Source organism: Anser brachyrhynchus, assembly GCF_964034855.1.
Source record: "Anser brachyrhynchus genome assembly, chromosome: 5".
Classification (NCBI taxonomy): domain Eukaryota; kingdom Metazoa; phylum Chordata; class Aves; order Anseriformes; family Anatidae; genus Anser; species Anser brachyrhynchus.
In genome coordinates, this window is record NC_137699.1 from 1199548 (window position 1) to 1217900 (window position 18353).

General features: G+C 39.1%; 1 protein-coding gene across 17 annotated transcripts in view; it reads right to left on the reverse strand.

The window, feature by feature from the left end:
• The window catches only part of MICAL2 (microtubule associated monooxygenase, calponin and LIM domain containing 2), a 162840-nt gene that overhangs the window by 60268 nt on the left and 84219 nt on the right, over positions 1-18353 (reverse strand). For 9 of the 17 annotated variants that reach the window (XM_080593239.1, XM_080593243.1, XM_080593240.1 and 6 more), the window contains 14 exons: positions 17934-18034; positions 16060-16317; positions 15151-15266; positions 13821-13947; positions 13499-13589; positions 13259-13406; positions 10872-11071; positions 10376-10488; positions 6218-6289; positions 5486-5635; positions 4218-4322; positions 2507-2725; positions 2130-2231; positions 1402-1533 (listed from right to left, as the gene is read on the reverse strand). In XM_080593239.1, the coding sequence (XP_080449365.1) occupies positions 1402-1533; positions 2130-2231; positions 2507-2725; positions 4218-4322; positions 5486-5635; positions 6218-6289; positions 10376-10488; positions 10872-11071; positions 13259-13406; positions 13499-13589; positions 13821-13947; positions 15151-15266; positions 16060-16317; positions 17934-18034 (1934 nt within the window). The remainder of the gene's footprint in view (positions 1-1401; positions 1534-2129; positions 2232-2506; positions 2726-4217; positions 4323-5485; positions 5636-6217; positions 6290-10375; positions 10489-10871; positions 11072-13258; positions 13407-13498; positions 13590-13820; positions 13948-15150; positions 15267-16059; positions 16318-17933; positions 18035-18353) is intronic. The other 8 variants (XM_080593232.1, XM_080593235.1, XM_080593233.1 and 5 more) reach the window with 6 other exon arrangements.

The window sequence follows — 18353 nt, forward strand, 5'->3', positions numbered from 1 at the left end:
TGAAGGGGATTAGAGGATTATAGGAGTTAGGCACCTGCTGGGCTTGCAATGTCCTTGAAGGGCTCGTAGCCTATATTTTCCTGGGGAATGAGGGAGGAAGAGAGTCTTTTTGATATACCTCCTAGCATCAACAATATGGTGGAAAACAACCAAACTAACACACCAAACACACAAACACAAAAAAAAACCCATAAAATCCTACAGTGATCTAGACTAATTCCACTAAATAATCCTGCTGAACACCCATCAGACAGGAAATCACCTTCAGCCTTGACTTACCTGAAGTTGGGTAATACTCATGAATATTTCATAAAACTACTGTTATTTAAACACAAGAGCAGGCAGAATGCTTTGGCCTTTCTCCCAGTAAATGGAGACAGTACCCAATTTTGCTGAACAGCACTTGTTTTGTGTGTCAGACAGCAAGGCCACCAGCTCCAGCAGTGCCTATGCTGGGTCACAGCAGCCACCTCCAATGCTTCTAGAAACTTGATGTTTCCACCCTGATGTCCACTGCAAGTCTATTCAATACTGCAGTGTTACCAGCCTGCTGCTACATAATCTGGGTGAAGTAAAGGGAACCTGGGCCTTTACTGGCCCTGAAAAGCTGTAAATTATTCAACTTTCCTCAATTAAAATCCTGAAACAGAGGAGTTAGAAGCCAATGGCATCTCATCTTTCGCACATTAAAACAACACTGGCATAAGTAGTAAGAGCTGAATACCTCTGATTTAAGTATTATCTAATTGCTTTCATTAAGCATATGCACATTTCCTCTGTGTGAAGCCTGCTGTTACACGGAACTATGTTCTGGCAATTAATCCTCAGAAGCAAATTTAAAGTACAAATAAGCAAACAAAGAAAACAACATTAAAGTCTGCCTGTGCCAACAAGCGCTCATACAATTCTAACACACATCCTCCATTTAAAATAAACCGTATGATCCAGGTTCTTCCCTGCAGGCCCAACTGATAGTATTATGAAAAGAAAAATAACCCACAGCACAATTAACCAATCCCATAACATCCAGTTATATGCACACAACATGGAACTCACTCTCTCCTAGGCATATCTGTGGTATTATCCAACAACAGATAATTGCTGTTTATAATTTTAACATTAAAATAAGCAGTGATGCAAAAATTTCTGAATTTAAGTAAAAGTTTTCTCAAGTATTTACTCTGTTCTTCAGCTTTATACCCAAACTACTTTTAGTGTTGACTTTCCTCTTACAAACATGCAAAATTAACAACAGCGAAGAAAGTAAAGTTTAATTTGTATGTGAAATACAAACTATCCAATAGATCCACTGTGCAAAGGCAGCACCTTCCATCCAAGCTATTTCTCAAGCAACTTTAGCACAAGTTTGGATTTTACAGGAAAAATCTGTTAATAGAGTACCTGTCTAGAAGGAAGCGCAGGGGAAGTTGAACCTACAGATGACGGAGGACAGGCAGCAGCTGAATCATGAGGTAGAAGGCAACAGGGAGTTGGGGGCTGAGAATGGGATAAGCCTTTAGTAGGTAGCTTACTCTGTGTAGAGCAGAAACAGAGGAGAGTTATCCAACAGAGAGTGACATTAGCACAGGTTAAGAGAGTAATTCACAGTCATGCACCAAAAAAAAAATAAAAAATAGATAATGACTACGATTTTCCACCGTTCTTTACTTCTTCATAGTGAGGAGCCATGGAAATCATCATGGCAAAACCTTCACATCAAATAGTATTACTGTACTCAATTTTCTTGCAAAATTGATTGCAGCGGGCACCAAGGTAACATAGCACTGGGAGAAAGCATAACAAAACTCTAAATGCCAAATTTTGCTGAGAGCTACTGCTTACCAGTTCCTTAGAAACTACAAGCTACCTGTGTACACTTACATGCAACATGTGGTGTATTTTAAGTACTCTGACTAGTTCTATGATTTAGATTATGTTTTACCTCAATTAAATTATGCAATAATATTTAAAGCTTTTTAGCAGTTTCAGTAGAATCCAAATGACTCTTCAGATCTGCCCAGGATGAAAAGAAAATTAAAAACAAAACCATGGCAATCTTTTTTCCCCCATGAATTCTCAGATATGTCTTCTAACTCAGCAATTCTGCAGGTGCAAAACCTAATATTCACCTTTGGAAACTCCATGTATCCAAACATTGAGGCAAGATGTGCTGCTTTCTCTTTAATGTTCTTTTTATGGAATTCTCTATTTGCTATGGTCTGAGCTCTTTTCTGCAGTAAGAGCCAGGAAAGGAAAGCCAAGTAGAGGAAAGCCAAGGAGAAGGAGAAAGCGAATGAGAAAGCGAAGGAGAAAGCGAAGAAAGAGAGAGAGATTTCAGTCAATGTTATACATCTCATCAGAATACAGCAAGTATGCAAGAAGTGTTTTTATTGTCTTAATATAACCTAAAATCAACAGAGAAAATGCCAGCATATCCAGGGAAAATACAGTATACAGATTAATATATGTGGTTAAGAGAGAGAAAGGAAAAGAATTTGCTTGTCACCTGTTTCATTTTTTCCTCCAGGTTCTGAAGACGCTTAAGCACTCCAGAGAGTACAAATGCAGTGGAACAGGCAGATGCAAGATTTTCAGAGGTTTCTGACAGACTGGGCCGGGTATCTGTTTTTTCTACAGTCTTTGGTCTCCTGGCCATATGATCAGAACCATTTAAAGACTGTTTGGGTTCCCTGACCTCGTGTTCAGTTCTAGCTACCACCTGAAACTGGGAAACACTTGAAGTGAGAAAAAAGTCTGCTTTCTGCACTACCATGCAGTATATTCAGCTTTTAAGGATGCTTCCAAAAGCGCAGCACAGTCATGCACTGAACAAGAAATGAGATGTTATCCTAGATCTCCCTGGATCCCCTGGATCCTGTGGATCTCTCCACACTATCTACTGCAAGTGTACTACTCATGTCCATGCACTGAAATACATTGGTGCTACATAACTTACAAAGGTCTTCACATCCTTCTTGAGTTTTGCCTCAGTTTTTAATGAATAACCCCAGACAGCATTAGTGGAGAAGAACGTGACAATGTCTCATTCTAGGGTTTTGTTTGTTTTTAGAGCAAACTTCTGTTTTAGCATCACATCTACTTGAAACTAGTCGATCAAATTGTAAAAATACCAACAGTAGTCCCTGGCATAATCCTTGATCTAGTGTGGCATGAGTTGAGATATAATGCTTTTCAGATTTGGAGCACTTTCTGAGGAGCTCAGAATGGGTCTCTGAATTTCTATCTTTATATGAAATAGTTTTTGAAGTAAATAAAACAGCCGGACCAGTTCAGCTTTGCTAAATTCAGTCTTAAAAACGACCTTCCAGTTGTTTTTTTTCATAACAGTTTTCTACTTCATCCCATTGGTCCAATTCAAATCAATACAAACTTTCCAAAATCTTCGGAATTAGAATTAAGAAAAACTAATTCCAATCAACTTGCAGTGTGCTCTTGATGTTACAGAACAGCACATCTGCCTTTAAAATAATAATTCTCAAACAGTTCATGAATATACAGTTTTCATCAAGCTGACCTGGAGATTTCCACATGCAATACAGATGCAAGAGTAGTCTGCGGCAAAATGAGAAGACCACTACAGAATATTTACTGCAATTGAAAATTTTAATTTAAAGTGATTATCAACATTATTTGATACAAGATTGCTTGCTTTAGAAATGCTAAGAGGAAAAATTAAACCAAGTACTCAAAAATTTTGCCCCAAGTATATGATGCTGCACAATGAAGTAGAAAACCTGGGCATTAATACGAGATTTTTCAATGCTCAAGCCTTTAGCTTAGACATTTTGCCAGTTTTCTCACAGTGGAAAACTCCCTTTGCCTTATCATTCATTACAACAGCACAAAGCATCAAGTACATGCACAGAAAATTGTCAGCTATTGCTGTACTTTTCCTGCATGCTAAACACAATTTGGATACTAGATGTGATAACATGGAGATCAACACCTCTAGGTTTTTATGGTTCTTTCCATGCAGCTACTGATTCTTGCAAACATTTTTCTCACCTGGTTAAGCAGGTATAAAACAATGTTAAGCTTTAATGCAATTTTCACAATTCTCAGCTAAATGTATCTGTTAACTCCGCAGATTATATCCAATTATCATTTTATAGATTCTGTAGTAACACAATAACATTGATTTCCCAGCAGTAAGAGGAATGATATGACTGTGAGGTGTTATCTACATGAGTTCCTACCTGCCTTTTTGGTTGAGGTGGAAGAAGATTTGGATCCTTAGGTTTAGCAAAGCGAGGATTAACAGGAGAGTCAGAAGAGACCAGGGCTGGTCTATCTATTTGCTCCTTGTAAAGCATTTTTAAATTATGAAGACAGAGTGGGAAAAAAAGAGACAGTAAATAGGATTCTAAGATCTTCTGAGGCAGAAAGAAATAAAAGCTGCTTTTAAAGAAACAGTATTACAGAGCTTAATCAACATGCTTTGCAGATTTTTGTCCCCTACTCATTTTTATCAACCCTTTTACCATCAAAGATGTACCTAAAATTCAAAAAATTCAGTGTTCATAGAGAGGCTATAATCGGAAGGTAATAATGCGACAAGGTTTCCTTGAACATGGACAAGCAAAGTTCTGCTCAGTTATGACATGCAGAAATCTCAGAGCACAGACAAGTAGCTGGAAAGAGTGCAAACAGCAACGGTTCCTAGACTGGGAAAGTCACTTGACATCTATAAAGCCTACACTTTTTGAGGACTTAAGTATGTAAACAAACAAATGCATACAAGCACAAAGAATTAAGAAAGCCACCACCCTTGACAAAACTTTGACACCTTGCATATCCTTCCTTCAGATCTTTCAGGTGACAGATCTGAATTTGTTTGACTTACCAAGCCAACTCATTGGCTTAAGTGTGATTTGGGGATTATCATTGTTACCATGACAGCACAGGATTATTTTAAAACAGCGCCAGCATTAACAACAAACCATGAAAGTGCTGTGAAACGTTCAGACATATTCTACTATGCCTTCCTTAGGAATGAAAATAAAAGCTGGACATATCTTCCAAAGGATGAGGTTCCCTTCCTATGCTTTCTTTAAATGTTCTACAAAGGAAGAGTCTGCAGGGTATTTAGTTACCTTTACTCACAAAGTACAGGAAAAAAAAAGTTCTTCTGCAATACCACATACAGCCAGACTCCTACACAAAGGAGAAATCCTACAGACTGGTTTACAAGAGATTTCCAGTCTCTGCAATTCCACACAATATTAATATGCACTATAATATAGCATATTGAAATGCAGTTATCTATATATTATTTAGTTATATTTGTTCCCGCAAAATTAAGATGAATACCCTTTAATTTGCATAAAGAATTAAAAACAAGGAAAGAAAACCCTATCCAAACATCTAACAGATCCACTTTTTTTCCCCCTGAGATCTGCATCACGTTCACAAGGAGAGACTACCGTTTAATTTCAGAAATGACTTATGTTCATCTATTACCTACCTGCCTCCGAAAAATTGTATTTGGAGCATTCTCTTCAAACTTGGCCAACAGCTGAGTTGCCATTGATTTAACTTTATTCTGGTTCATTCCTTCTTTGCTATCATTCTGTTCTTTCCCAGCACTTGTCGCTTGGCTTGAAAAGCCTGAAGCCTGCAAGAAAACAACAGACTATGTTTTTCCTCAAGTTTACCTATGAGGCTCGTGAAGAGAGAAAATGACATCCTTACAAGCCAATGATGAAAGGAAATATAGTCCACAGCATATTAAAAATGACACTGCTTAGCATGCAAAATTCACTGAAAAATTATTTTCTTTGGTCCCAGAGCACAGTAAAAAGGGAACATGCATCAGTAATAGGGATGACAAAGCAGAGAGTCAAAAAGGTAACTAAATCAGAGAGAGTGGACAGAAAATACAAGCTCTTCAAACAGAAATTGTTCAAATAACTGAGTTGGAAGGAATAAAACAAACAAACACACCTATACCTTACACATTCTTGGGTCAGAAAAAAACTGGTGTGATTTACATAATGCTCTTATCTCTGCCAAATTATTTCAGTATGTTTAGCTTGTTTTCCACACACAGAACAGAGCATTCAAAGTTTGAAGGTGACAGGCTTTTTATTCCTACCAAGCACAAAAGGCCAAGTCCCAGCCCCCCAACTTCCACTGCCTCCTCAGCTCTGGTGCTTATCCAAGAACTGGGTATGTGTAGACACTGCTCAGCACTAACCTCCTCAAAGACACCAAAAAGACCTTTTCGACGTCTTTTGTTAGTCTCATTTTCTTCTGTTTTCCCTTCAACCTGAAACAGTAAAGCAAAATTAAGTATATGCATTACTATAACAGCTACCAAATTTATTCAATCTGTTCTTTCCCAGGCATTAGATCCACAACCAGGTAAGTGTGGTCTTGTGGTCTGGCCTCTGTTAAATACCATGACCATGGGTGAGCAGTGCCAGTGCACCCCTCGTTAGGCCCCCCAGCTCAGCAGGATCGCTCCTTGCACAAGAAGCCCTGCTGGCAGTAGTCATGTATGTAACAGCAGCCCTAACTGGGAGCTCCTACTGGGCTCTGCTGGGGAAAAACCTACACTTTGTTCAACAGAGGACCTGCAAGCCTTGTGTTTGCCTATTCCTCCTTAAGTACCGATGACTTCGTAATTCATAAAGCATTAGCACACTCTTGAAGAAAAAGGCATTTGAGCATCAGTTATTCTGTGAATTTTAATCTACACTACATTGGTTTCCAGATAAATATGACAATCCAAGAAAACTCACTCTTCCACTATAGCTCTGCATCTCTTTCAACTCAGATATCTGCATGCAGACCACGTTTTCATAGTGCAAACATGTCCTTTTTTTTGGAGCAATTGTTGTCTGCCTCAAACGTCCATCTCTCTTGCAGGGTTCCCCTTCCCAACTCTGGTTTTACACAGTAGTACTTAAGCAAGCAACCAGCCTATTTTGTGCTCAAGCTATGTATGAAGCTATGCATGTATGCCGTCATTTTACTGGAAATTACACAAACAAACAATATTTCACACTCAGTTTGCATGAACTTGCAAAATAGTCAATACTTAAAAATTTGTGTCTTTCCTTATTAAATTCAGTCTTTAAGAGATGGCACAATTTATGTAGTTATGACATGGGGGCTTTTTGTCTTGTAAATGTCATGTTAGTTTATATTTTATGAACAATAAACCACATTCCACTTATTTGCATTTGCCCACACTGCAACTCAATGACTGCTCAGCTAATTAAAACAACAACAAAAAAAGAATAAGGAGACAAAGATCAAAGAATACAGGCTTTCTTTTTACATATACACTGTTTATAATAAATCATTATGCAGTGAATAGAAGTAATCTCAAACATCTTCTGGGCAAATACCGAAAGAATCAGAGGACAATATTTTGATTACTTCACATGCTTTGGTACGCTGTCTTTCAAGCACCAGCTCTCAGTAATCCAGTTTTACACTACCTATGATCATTAGTCTACCACGAAAAAGTGAACAGCATAACAACACAATGTATTCTGCATAATAATCTGTACCACATAAAAGCAGAATTTGTCTAAGTGAATGAAGTAAACAAGATGTTGCCTTTCAGAAGCAACATAAAGGACTTTTATTAACTTATTTACAAAGAAGTGAATAACAAAGCAATTTAATTGCCTAGCAAAACTCCAAGAAAGAGGATTGTGCCCTTTGTTGTATAAACACCTCGATTCATTTCTTAGTCCGGAGCACAGGAAATCTCAGTTCCTCGCAAACTCTGCTGACACTGGTAGGAAAATGGAAAACATTACCGAGACCTGTAGAGGCTGCCAGGGCGGCTACTGCCACACCAGCTCCAGCCTCCGCTTCCTGTTCTCTCACCAGTCACACCCAGATAAGGATCCCCTGTCTAACCAGATAAAAGAACAAACTGGATGGTGCAGAGAGTTCAGGAAGCGACACATGACACTACGTTACCCCAGGTGGGTTTGGACTTTCTGTGATACACGAGTGCTCTCCTACTGTCATACCTGGATAGTGCTCAACACCACTCTGTGCAGGGCAAAGAACCACAGCACTGAAGCCACAGCCATACTTTAACTCACACAGTTGCTTTCCAAGGAGCCTCATTTCCCAGATAGTTTCTGACGGTTATGGCATTTGCAAATCTCTGTCCGAACTTGATCAGTGTACTTCTTGCCAAGCTTCATGTCCCGCCCATGACAAGGCTGCAAAGCCTCATATAAAGTAAGCGGCCTTGATAGTCTCACTCCCCAAGCTGATTTGCAAAATATTGCTTCCCCTTCTCCTTTCAAACGAGCCCCTGTGGTGTGAAACCAAAGGGGCCCATCAGGCAAATTACCTCATGCTTTCATGTAGTGCCAAGAACTACACCTCCTGTTATGAGACAAGACATATTTCATGACAGGAGGTTAGTCAGAGGGCTGTATGCTTTAGTAATGGAAAGCTTTCCCCACTACCAAAAGTCTATTTACTTCTGCAAATAACTCAGAGAAAAATAATAATATTGTGGTCATGAAAAAAAAAGTTTTTCTTCTAAAGAAGTCACCCACAAGAAAAGGCAATGTTTATTTTGCCTATTTAGTTTCTCACTGCTTGGTTAGCTGGGAAACGTGTCACTTTGTTTTGTGTGTATGTGGGTGGCAGGGAAAAGTTATTTCCTCACAAGGATATATGAGGTTACTGGGCAGCTGACTGTCCATTGGTTTTGGAAGTATGTTTGGGGATGGAAAAAATTTGAGATGTAAGTTAACTCTAGGAAATATTTGGAAATTCTCAAGTAGTTTTTCAGACGATTGAGAAGAACAAAAACAACAACAACAAAAAAAATCAATCCACATTTCTACTGCGACTGAAAAGGTAAGATAGCAACGAATTTAAAGAGCAACATATTAAAAACACTGAGACATGTAGTACATACATGTACACCTGTAAGGACACCAAACAAAAACGAGTAGGAAAAGTGTATTTTTGCAGGCAAAAATTAAGAGTATTTGCACTGACAAATACTGAATGAAGGAAACAAAGATCAACAACAACAACAACCCACAACAACTAACTTAACTTCTACATATCCCAGGAAACTCGAAACCTGGAACAGTTTTGCATTAAGCTGTATTTCAGAAAACACGCAAGTTAAATTCATTCTGGTGGAGGAGTATGGGCTGCTGTCTAACTCGTGTTGGTTAATCTGCATCAGTTGGATTAGAGCAGTCTCAGAGAGACACTGCTGCCTCAGAGGCAAGTTTTGCAGACACTCCCCATTTAAAATTAAGTTAAAATGAATGTAGGTTTGGCTGTGAAAGCGAAGCCCCTCCTTAAGGTCTCCCTTCAGCAGAGGCCCAAGTTAATGAATAGACAGAGTGTGAAAGTTTATTACTGAATAATTTAATTACAGTAACTTTTAAATTAAATCATACAAAACTTTTGAAGTTATAATCCATTCAGAAATACAAAAACAATACTCCCACTGCACACAACCCTATGTCAGAAAGTATTAATTCCAGTCTCCATACCCCTTCAAAGCCCTGTAATCTTTAATTGCAACATGTACAGGCATGGATTCGTTTCATACAAGGACATAAACAGGGCATGTCAGTAAGTTTTCATTAATATGTGACAGGGAGAGAAAAGTACATGGGTATGTATGAATAGATCATTATCTCAGTCATGTTAGTCAGTCTTGCCCACTGTTTGTCACCCTTGCAGGCTTTATATTTATATATTTAGAAGAGTTTGAAGGGCTCTCAATAGCCATACCCAGGGAAATTGCAGACTTTCTTTCAAAACAACCAGAAAAAAAACACCCCCACAAAAAAATATACACTTAGCATCTAGCATTACACAAAACCTCCTAAAATGCCTTTTGAAAAAATTCCAGAAAGAAAATACAAGAGACAATACAGGTAAGAGAGCCAAGATCTCCAACATTTTAAGTTGAAAACCGCAATTTATAAACACACCAAATAAAACATCCTCCTCCCCTTCCTTTTATCTTCGCTGAAGAAGATTGACATGGAGAATTAATACAATTTCTCCTCAAGTACACAGAAATTCTCACTGAGATTAGAGAAACTTGCATTCACAGAGAATGCTTAACTGTGTTTATTATTAATGCTTCAGCAATTTGACACTGACAATAATTCAGTTTTATCATTACAAACACCATAAGGACTGAGTATTTGCATGTGTGTTATTTTTGTTTACTCTGAAATCTTATTTTACTTTTTTTAATATGAGCACAAAATCTCCTTCTACAGGTCTTTTAATACTAGGATATATAAAACCCCCTTGTTTCTGAACCTGAAAGTTTATTTTCGTCTCTTTAAAAGACAAAAAGATATAGGGCAAGCCTTTCTTCACAGCTTACCTTCGGTACTCGTTTTCTTGGTAAAGTTAAATTGATGTAATTATTAAAGATGAAATTTGATGATTTTGCTGAACAAAGATCATTATTTTCTCCATTTCGCTTGTCCCCAGCATCTGTTCAGAAAAAAAAAATCATACAAGGTGTGCGGTGACTTTTTAAAAGAGGAAGAGAAACACCAAGGAATGGACATGACTTAGGCTGTCATCCTTACAAGAGGATGACCTGATACATTAACTTAATGATTTCAAGCAACAGTTATCCAACTGCTTCTGTTCTCTGAAACCACCAACGGCCTCCAAAACCCTGGTCTCCCATAAAGTTTTTCCCCTCTTTCCTTTTCTAGGGGCAAGGTAACTATTGCAGACACGTTCACGTGCCAGAATCACTCAGCTGGGAAGGGGCTCTTGGCTCAGAAGCAGTGCCTGTCAGCAGCCTCTATGAAGTGCTCCCATTCCCCATACCTGGGAGAACTCGGTGCCGTCTGGATTCAGCTTACCTACTGCCTGCAGAGGTGTGCCCCTGAAAAGCTCGTAAAACTTGGAGAGGTACATGACCATACTGAGCTTGTCGGGCTCCCCAGCTGATCCCACCTCCTTCCCTGTAGTCACAGGGGGGATCCCAAATTCCCGCTCAGCAACATCAAATGCCAGTTGGTTGTTTTTGACAACGTCTTCTTCATTCAGAGCATCAAAGTCTCTGTAGGGAGAACACACCGGCATCAGCGGCCGTTTGCTGCCTGCTGACCTTAGAAACACACAGCGCTTCCTTGCGTGTTGGAGGGGTGCAGGACAGCACCACGAGAGAGGGCATGGGTGTTTCACCAGGTCAAAGCTACAGAGTCTAAAAGTAAGAGCATCAATATGAGTTTTCTTATGAAAAAGCGTAGCTTTGCCAAAAGGGTCATTTAAAAGCTATTTCACGGGACAGGATTTTGATGTAGTCTCAGAAAAAAGGATTCCCTTATTTATGAAAAAAAACAATTCCTCCTCTGAAGTGCTAATAAACCTCTTTACTCTCCAAATACAGCTGTGCTACTACAAATTTCACCTGTTAGCAATTGGTTCTTCAGTTTTTATTCGTTCTATAAAGCACCAAAAGCCATGAGTAGTAAATTTACACTAGCATTTTAGAAAACAAACGTGATATACGTGTGTGCATGTACACACACGCAGGCACTACATTTCTTTTTAAGGCATTACACACACAGTTTGAACGAGGAGCTCCTGTCTACGTCAACCAGATTTATTAGTGCACTAAATAAGTATCACACATCTGGAACTGCATTACCCATTCTCTAATCCATTTTCTATGGGACTTATTTTAAGACTCCAATCCCTTGAACAGCTTCCAAAATTCATGATTAAAATAAACACGTGAATAAAGTACAAAGCTCCAGGCAGGGTAGTTTCTCTCTCCTCATAAGGAGTGTGAGCTTTTGAACCCCCCAAAGAATCTCTCTCTTCCCACCACCCCTCAGGCCTGCTTCTGGAGCCAGGGGGTGCAGGCAGCCCTCTGCCCCAGCACTGCCTCCTGCCGGGCCTGCCTGGCTCTCATCTGGCCAAGTCCTTCAGCAGTCCCGTTTAACGCAAAAAGCCAATGAGACCAAACACAATGTTAATAAAACAGCAGGATGTCTGTTAGCTCAGGAAGATAAATCTATCAGCTTTCTAGAAAGCATTGTTTAAGAGGCATACTTTCCACACACAAAGATCAATTTGCTTTCTACACTCTGTCTTCTGTGGCAACAAAACCATTCATAACCCTCATTTTTTAAAAATAACCTGAGGAAGAAAAAAATAAAGAAAACAACCAAGAAAATTTTCTTACAAGGCTAGCACGTCCACACGTCCTCAGGCAAAGCTATACAAAGAAGTACCCTGGGCATCATTCCTTTTTTTTTTTTTCATACCACACACTATCATACCTCATGAAAAAGTTCAATAATTTCTTTCATTTATCCACTGTAAAGGGAGGCTGACAATAATTCATCCACAAGTCCTAAATCTGTGGGTGACTAACCTATATAGGAAGGCAAGAAAATGCATCCAGTGCATTTTGGAGACCCGGGACAGGACAGAAGAGTGGCCTCGCTATAGATATCATCAAGCAGGCCCAGTAACCCACTGCCAGCAATGGCCATTCCTGCCATCTGTTACACATCAACCCTCCTGTATCTAACTGAAAAACCTTGGAAAACATTCATATATAAGAAGTCAGGCCTTGTACAGTGAGGACCCCTGAATCACAGTAAAAGGGCAGATGCTGGCACAGGTTCAATCCCTAAAGCAGTTAATTTTCAAGGGCCGTCCCTTGTTGCACAGCACTCTTCTGGATAGAGAGCTGTGCAAAGCTGCCACTTCCCACGGCACCTCTGCGGCCCAAGGTTTGTCTACACTACTATTGTCGCAACCACTACAGCTCGTCAAGGACAACTCATTTAAGACTCATCCAGGTATTTTTGGAACTCATGACAGTGCCATTATGGCTGTGGTTTTAAGCATACCCTAAAAAACAGTCTTCAGGGACCTAGGAATACAATTCTCACATTCTGCAAGCATTGCAATTTTTGTTTTAAATAGCCATGTGACTCCCACAAACATGATCAAAAGTCATAAGGTTCAAAGCCTTCCTGGCTTTTTAAAAGCATATATATTTCATTTTAAATGGCATGCAAGGACATGCACAGAAAAAAAAAAAGGCAAAGCAAAACCAACCCCATTTTCCTGTCCCCCAAAGCCAGTCATGGGTGTGCATTCCCTTGCAAAAAAACAAACAACTGAAGGAAACTGTAGACTGTCATTGTTATTCTGGCTGCTCTTACACTATACTTCGTTGAATACTTAATATACACTACACTTAACAAAATCTACAGATGCCACTTACATGAGGTCAGGTCTGAAGTGATGGATAATTGCACACAGTGCAAGGCCACTTTTCCAGGAGGTAGTCAGGTCTGTGACGCTAACATTACGGTACCCTTCTGTCTGTTTCTGACACCAGGTCAACAGCTTGTTAGGCCGAATATCCGACTCTGCAGTTAGTTGAGATCAAACATTTCAATCAGTTTTTTTATGCTCAGAAAACTCCAAATATTAAGCCACACAAACATGAGATGTCACATACCATGTCTTGAGAGATTCACAGATCTTCTAATGGAGCTTACTCTTTCAAGAGGACATTGCTGTAACTCATTGGTAACAAATAACTGTCTCACCTACAAATAAAAGTGATTTGTAACACAATATCAGAATTGCTTGGAGGAAGAAAAAAGATAATTTCTTTCTAGGTTAACTTTATCAACAGATGGATCTGAACTAAGGAATCTCCTGAAGATCTTGTTTATGCACTACTTGTGGCTGTATATCTCGTGGGAAAATCAAAAACAAAAACAAACACAAAAGAACAGGCATCTGTGATTTTACAAACAAGCCTTTTAAGCACTGACCTGGTGAGGTCGAACACAGCTTGAGTTCAAGTTCGGGTATCTTGTTCCTGGGTCAATGGTATACTGGTCAAAGTTCTTGTTAATATTTTCAGGTGTAGTCTGAGGCAAGAGTCGATAAATGCTTTCTCTTATAAAGAAAAAAGATGCAAAAGATAGTGATTATAACATATTTATTATTTTATGAGTATCTTATTTTTTTGCAGTTACCTGAACCTTTATTTTGAATTCTGCCAGGACAAGCATCATGCACTACACGTATAATGCATCCACACCATTTCTTATCCCTGCTCAGCAAGAGAAGGATGCCAGACAGAAAAAGGACAACAAAAAGACAGACTTAGAACTTATACCCATATTTTCCTGAGGCAGGAAGAGAGCAAGAAGAAGAGAAAGAAGAAAAATTTAAAAGGAGGTTACATCATACAGTCATCTGCTTTTGCTTTAACCTTCACCCAAGGAGTAACTTCTTTACCACATAACAGCACTAAATTCTACAATTCCTATAACCACCACAGCCTTTTTTATTATGCTGTTCAATTTCCCATTTGGGACTATGCTGTGTTTGAGTCATCCCACACGCTTCTATCTTAAAACTCCTCAAATAACTGTACTTAGTAATGCTCCTACTTGCATTACCACAACCATGACTATTTCTACTGCGTATCTGCCCCTAAAACAGCAGGGCAGCTGCCGAAAGGACCCAAGTCAGCAACTTCAACCACTGACCATGGCCACACCAGGATTACTGGTGTAGTTAACAACAGGATTTTGCTCTGTTCAAAAAGACATTACACAGAGAGGCTTATGATTTGGCATTAAAGCAATTCATCTTTGCCACGTATTTATCAATCAAAATAAAGACGGTGCCAATTGCCAAAATGTAAAGGTAAAATGACAGATACCATTTATGAAGGTCATTGGTTTTAAAGTATTTGTTTATACATGTTTCAGGAAAAAACATATTTTTCCTAATTAAAAATACAGGTGCTGAGATGGTTGACGGATTAGTGCTTGACAAATAGCTTTGATTTTTTCCACTCAAGTATTATACTTAATTCTAGTCATTCACAATTTAAATTAGTGATTTAGGCCCACATCACACACATTGCTCAATCTCTGTATCAGTGTTCAGGAGCTTACGAAACAACAGCCTAGCGCCATCGTAAATTGTTAGTAACCTAAAAGAAAAGGTAATTTCAACCCAATGCCATTGCAGGGAAGCAAAATATTTCTCCTATTGGCATTTCATCTTCCACTGCCTTCTACCAAGCCACACTACAGCTCCTGAAAATGCTTTGAAAGCAACAGAGAAGACAAAGGCAGTACTCACCGTTCAGCAAGGATTTCTAATGGGGGTTTTCCTTGAGCCCAGCTCCGCACCATCCATACAGTATCAAAAGCAGCTAAGAAGCCTCTTGCACAGCCAGTACCCATTGGCCAGAAGGGCTGTAAGAAGCATTTACATTTTAGTTCCTTGTATTTCTTGACGTCTTATTGCAAAAGTAACTTGCCATGTGAATTTGGAGCCTAGGGTTTCATACTGTCTTAGAAAAGCAGGCCAGAAAGAGTTAAAATAAAATCTAACCAACTCTTTTAGTTTTTAGAGGTTTCTCTCCTTCGTGTCTTATTTAAGAAAATACTTTAAAAATATGCTATATTTAAAAACAAGTTTCTTAACTTCATAAGGTAAAGGCTGGGGAAAAAAAAAGACTTTGAATAATCAAAAATCAGTTAAGCTAAAAAAAAGGGGGGGGGAAAGGAAGGGAGAATGCTTTTCTTTTCATCTCCTAATGTTGATTTTAACTGATCTTTTCAAACACTTCAGGATGTCACCGTGAGTAAAAGAAATATATATACATTAGCTGTAACATACACTTTTCACTTCAGAAAGAGAACGTATTGAGGCAAAAAGACTGCAGTAAAATTTGGATTAAGTTTTTCCCTCTGATTGAAGTCAGGAGAGTTACGCCATGCACCCAAGCTGAGGACACACAGCTCATAGTTTTCAGACAGAAATAAAACTTGGATAAAGCAAAAAAATCTCAGCCAGAGACTGCCAGCCAAGCATTAGTTATGACATGAACTACGGCAAAGAGAAGAGAAAAAATCCTATTCCAAAGAAGGTACCATTGTTTCAGAACATGTAAGAGAAAATAAAGTTTATTTTGCAAGAAAGAAAGAATGCCTAGATTTTAAAAACAAAGAAAAAACACTATTTGGAAGATACCCCTAAATATACCTCAAGTAAACTATCTCCAACAAGTGCCACCAGGAGCTGATGTCTGTGCCTCTCTCTCACCAGTGCAGCATTCTCAGATGCGTACATAGAGGTAAAATCAAACATTGCTACGTCTGGTTGCCCATAGTGATTAATTGCAAAATCCAAGGATGGCAGCTGGTAGTTGGTTGCAAAGTCAGCAGCTTCTCGGGCATAGGACAGCAAATTGCTCTGGTTCACGTTGTCTCCACAGAGGAGCAATTCAGTATCAATATAGTCCTGCAAAACAGAGGCATGCTGAATTAGATACTCCAACTATCCTCTCTGAATTGCAGCATTGAAGTCTCGTAGCATCAGAGTGGCAACTGTACATCTCCTGGTATAGAGAACCAAGGGAAATTTGTTATCATCTCTGAGAAGTTAGTACACAAACACAGGTTATTGTACTACCCCAAACAGGAACTCTCTATGCCAATACTGAAAAGCACCTTTATTTACAATAAAAGACGATAGAACCTCCCAGCTCCTCGACTACGGGTTATTTTCATAACTTCTGTGCTATCAAAAGATGTTATCACCATCACCACAGTGCTTCTTCCTATGTGTGTGCACCCCACATATGAAACCACATGGGAGCAGAAATACCTACATACTGATGTAATAACATGTTGGTCTCAGCCTGAAGGCTTGACTTAATATTTCAGTAACACCACATTTTAACATGGACTATGGAAGTTTTTCTGCTCTTCTGTTTGGGGCTGTTGGTTTTTGTTTTGTTTTTTTTCCAGACAGTGTGGTAAAGGACCCTGCCTTTACAGGTCATTCTACTTAAAGCCAACAATTATTAATAAGGCAGTTTCTATTTACAGCTTAATTGTGGATGAGACCCTAATCGCAGGGATGATGCCACAGAACTGCTGTTAGCCCAGCTGTCTTTAGGCAGATTGTTTTCTTCACTCAGACATGAGTGGCTCAGGGAAACAACTTGCAAGGCCACAGCCCTTCCTCCCCAAACTTCTCACAGCTCTCATGAGGCTATGCCTACCTACAGGCACCAGCCCTTCAACCCCAGAGGCCACCTACTGCTCTCCCATCACCTCTGGGGTGGCCGTCCTTCACCTCTCCCAGCCTGGCTGCTCTATCCTGGAAGCTGGCATCCTCCAAAAATACTGAAATTGTGGCACCGAGTTAAGTGGTCCCATCAGAAAGAAACCTTTTGATAGCTCCCTACAAACACTTCCTCTGGGAAATTATACTTGACTGTTTTGGCAACATCTTACTTTGCAAGAAAAATTGACTACTACTGCATTTCCTGGAAGAGAAATTTAAACAGTGCCAAAACGCTTTCTAGAAACAACAGAAAACAACCTCCCCATCTTAGAGAAGGGAAAAAAAATAAAAGGAAAAAAATGCTTTTCAAAAGGCCTCAGAAATTCCCAAGTACTTTTGAAAGTTCAGAACATTGTATTTATGGACTCTATGATGTTTCATCAACTTTGGAGAATTGGCATTTTAGCCTTGTGTGGATCTTAACACTTCCTTGTTTGCCTCATGAACACTGGACACAGCTGTGCTAGGTTAACCTTTAAATAAATGAGTTTTTTATTTTCTGGTGTGATGACCACACCATGCATTTCCAAGATCCCATTTCGGTCAGTTTCAGAACTGACAAATTTAGGAAGTATCATTTTCAGTTCTCTACAGAAACTTTGTGGTGCCTGAGGGGAAAAAAAATGTCACTCAACGGAGTAAGATCTAAGTGATCTGAGCTTTAATTAAGTGGCCTAGTAAGTCTATAAACACCTTCTACAACATGTGGCAACATTTATGCAGATGTTCACACTTAGTCTGTGCCAAGTAACTAAAGTGAGGTTTTACCCAGTATTTTTACATACCTTAATAATCACTCCTTTGTCCAGAAGACTCTGTTTTTTTGCTGTCATCACAAAATAATGAGTGCTATCTTTGTAGTAAACAATATTCTCTAGGTCAATTCCTGAAAGATAACACATTTGTTATGAAGTACAATGCATTTTCTGTGACATTTACTAACAACGTGACTGATGCCCACAAATTCCTTCTTGGGATACATTCATTTTCCCAAGGATATTGGTCTTAACCCCCAGGAGTTTATCCCCACATAATTTAAAGGTATTTGGCATCCTACTAAGAAATAGTTAACTGCAACCTTACTAATCTTCTGAGGTAGAAAAGGAGAGTAAAGGAAACAACATGCTTTGTAGGTTGCTAGAGCTTTGGCATTGGCTCTAACTAGGAGTTTGAGTGTCAGTTATAACAACAAAACTAACAGATCA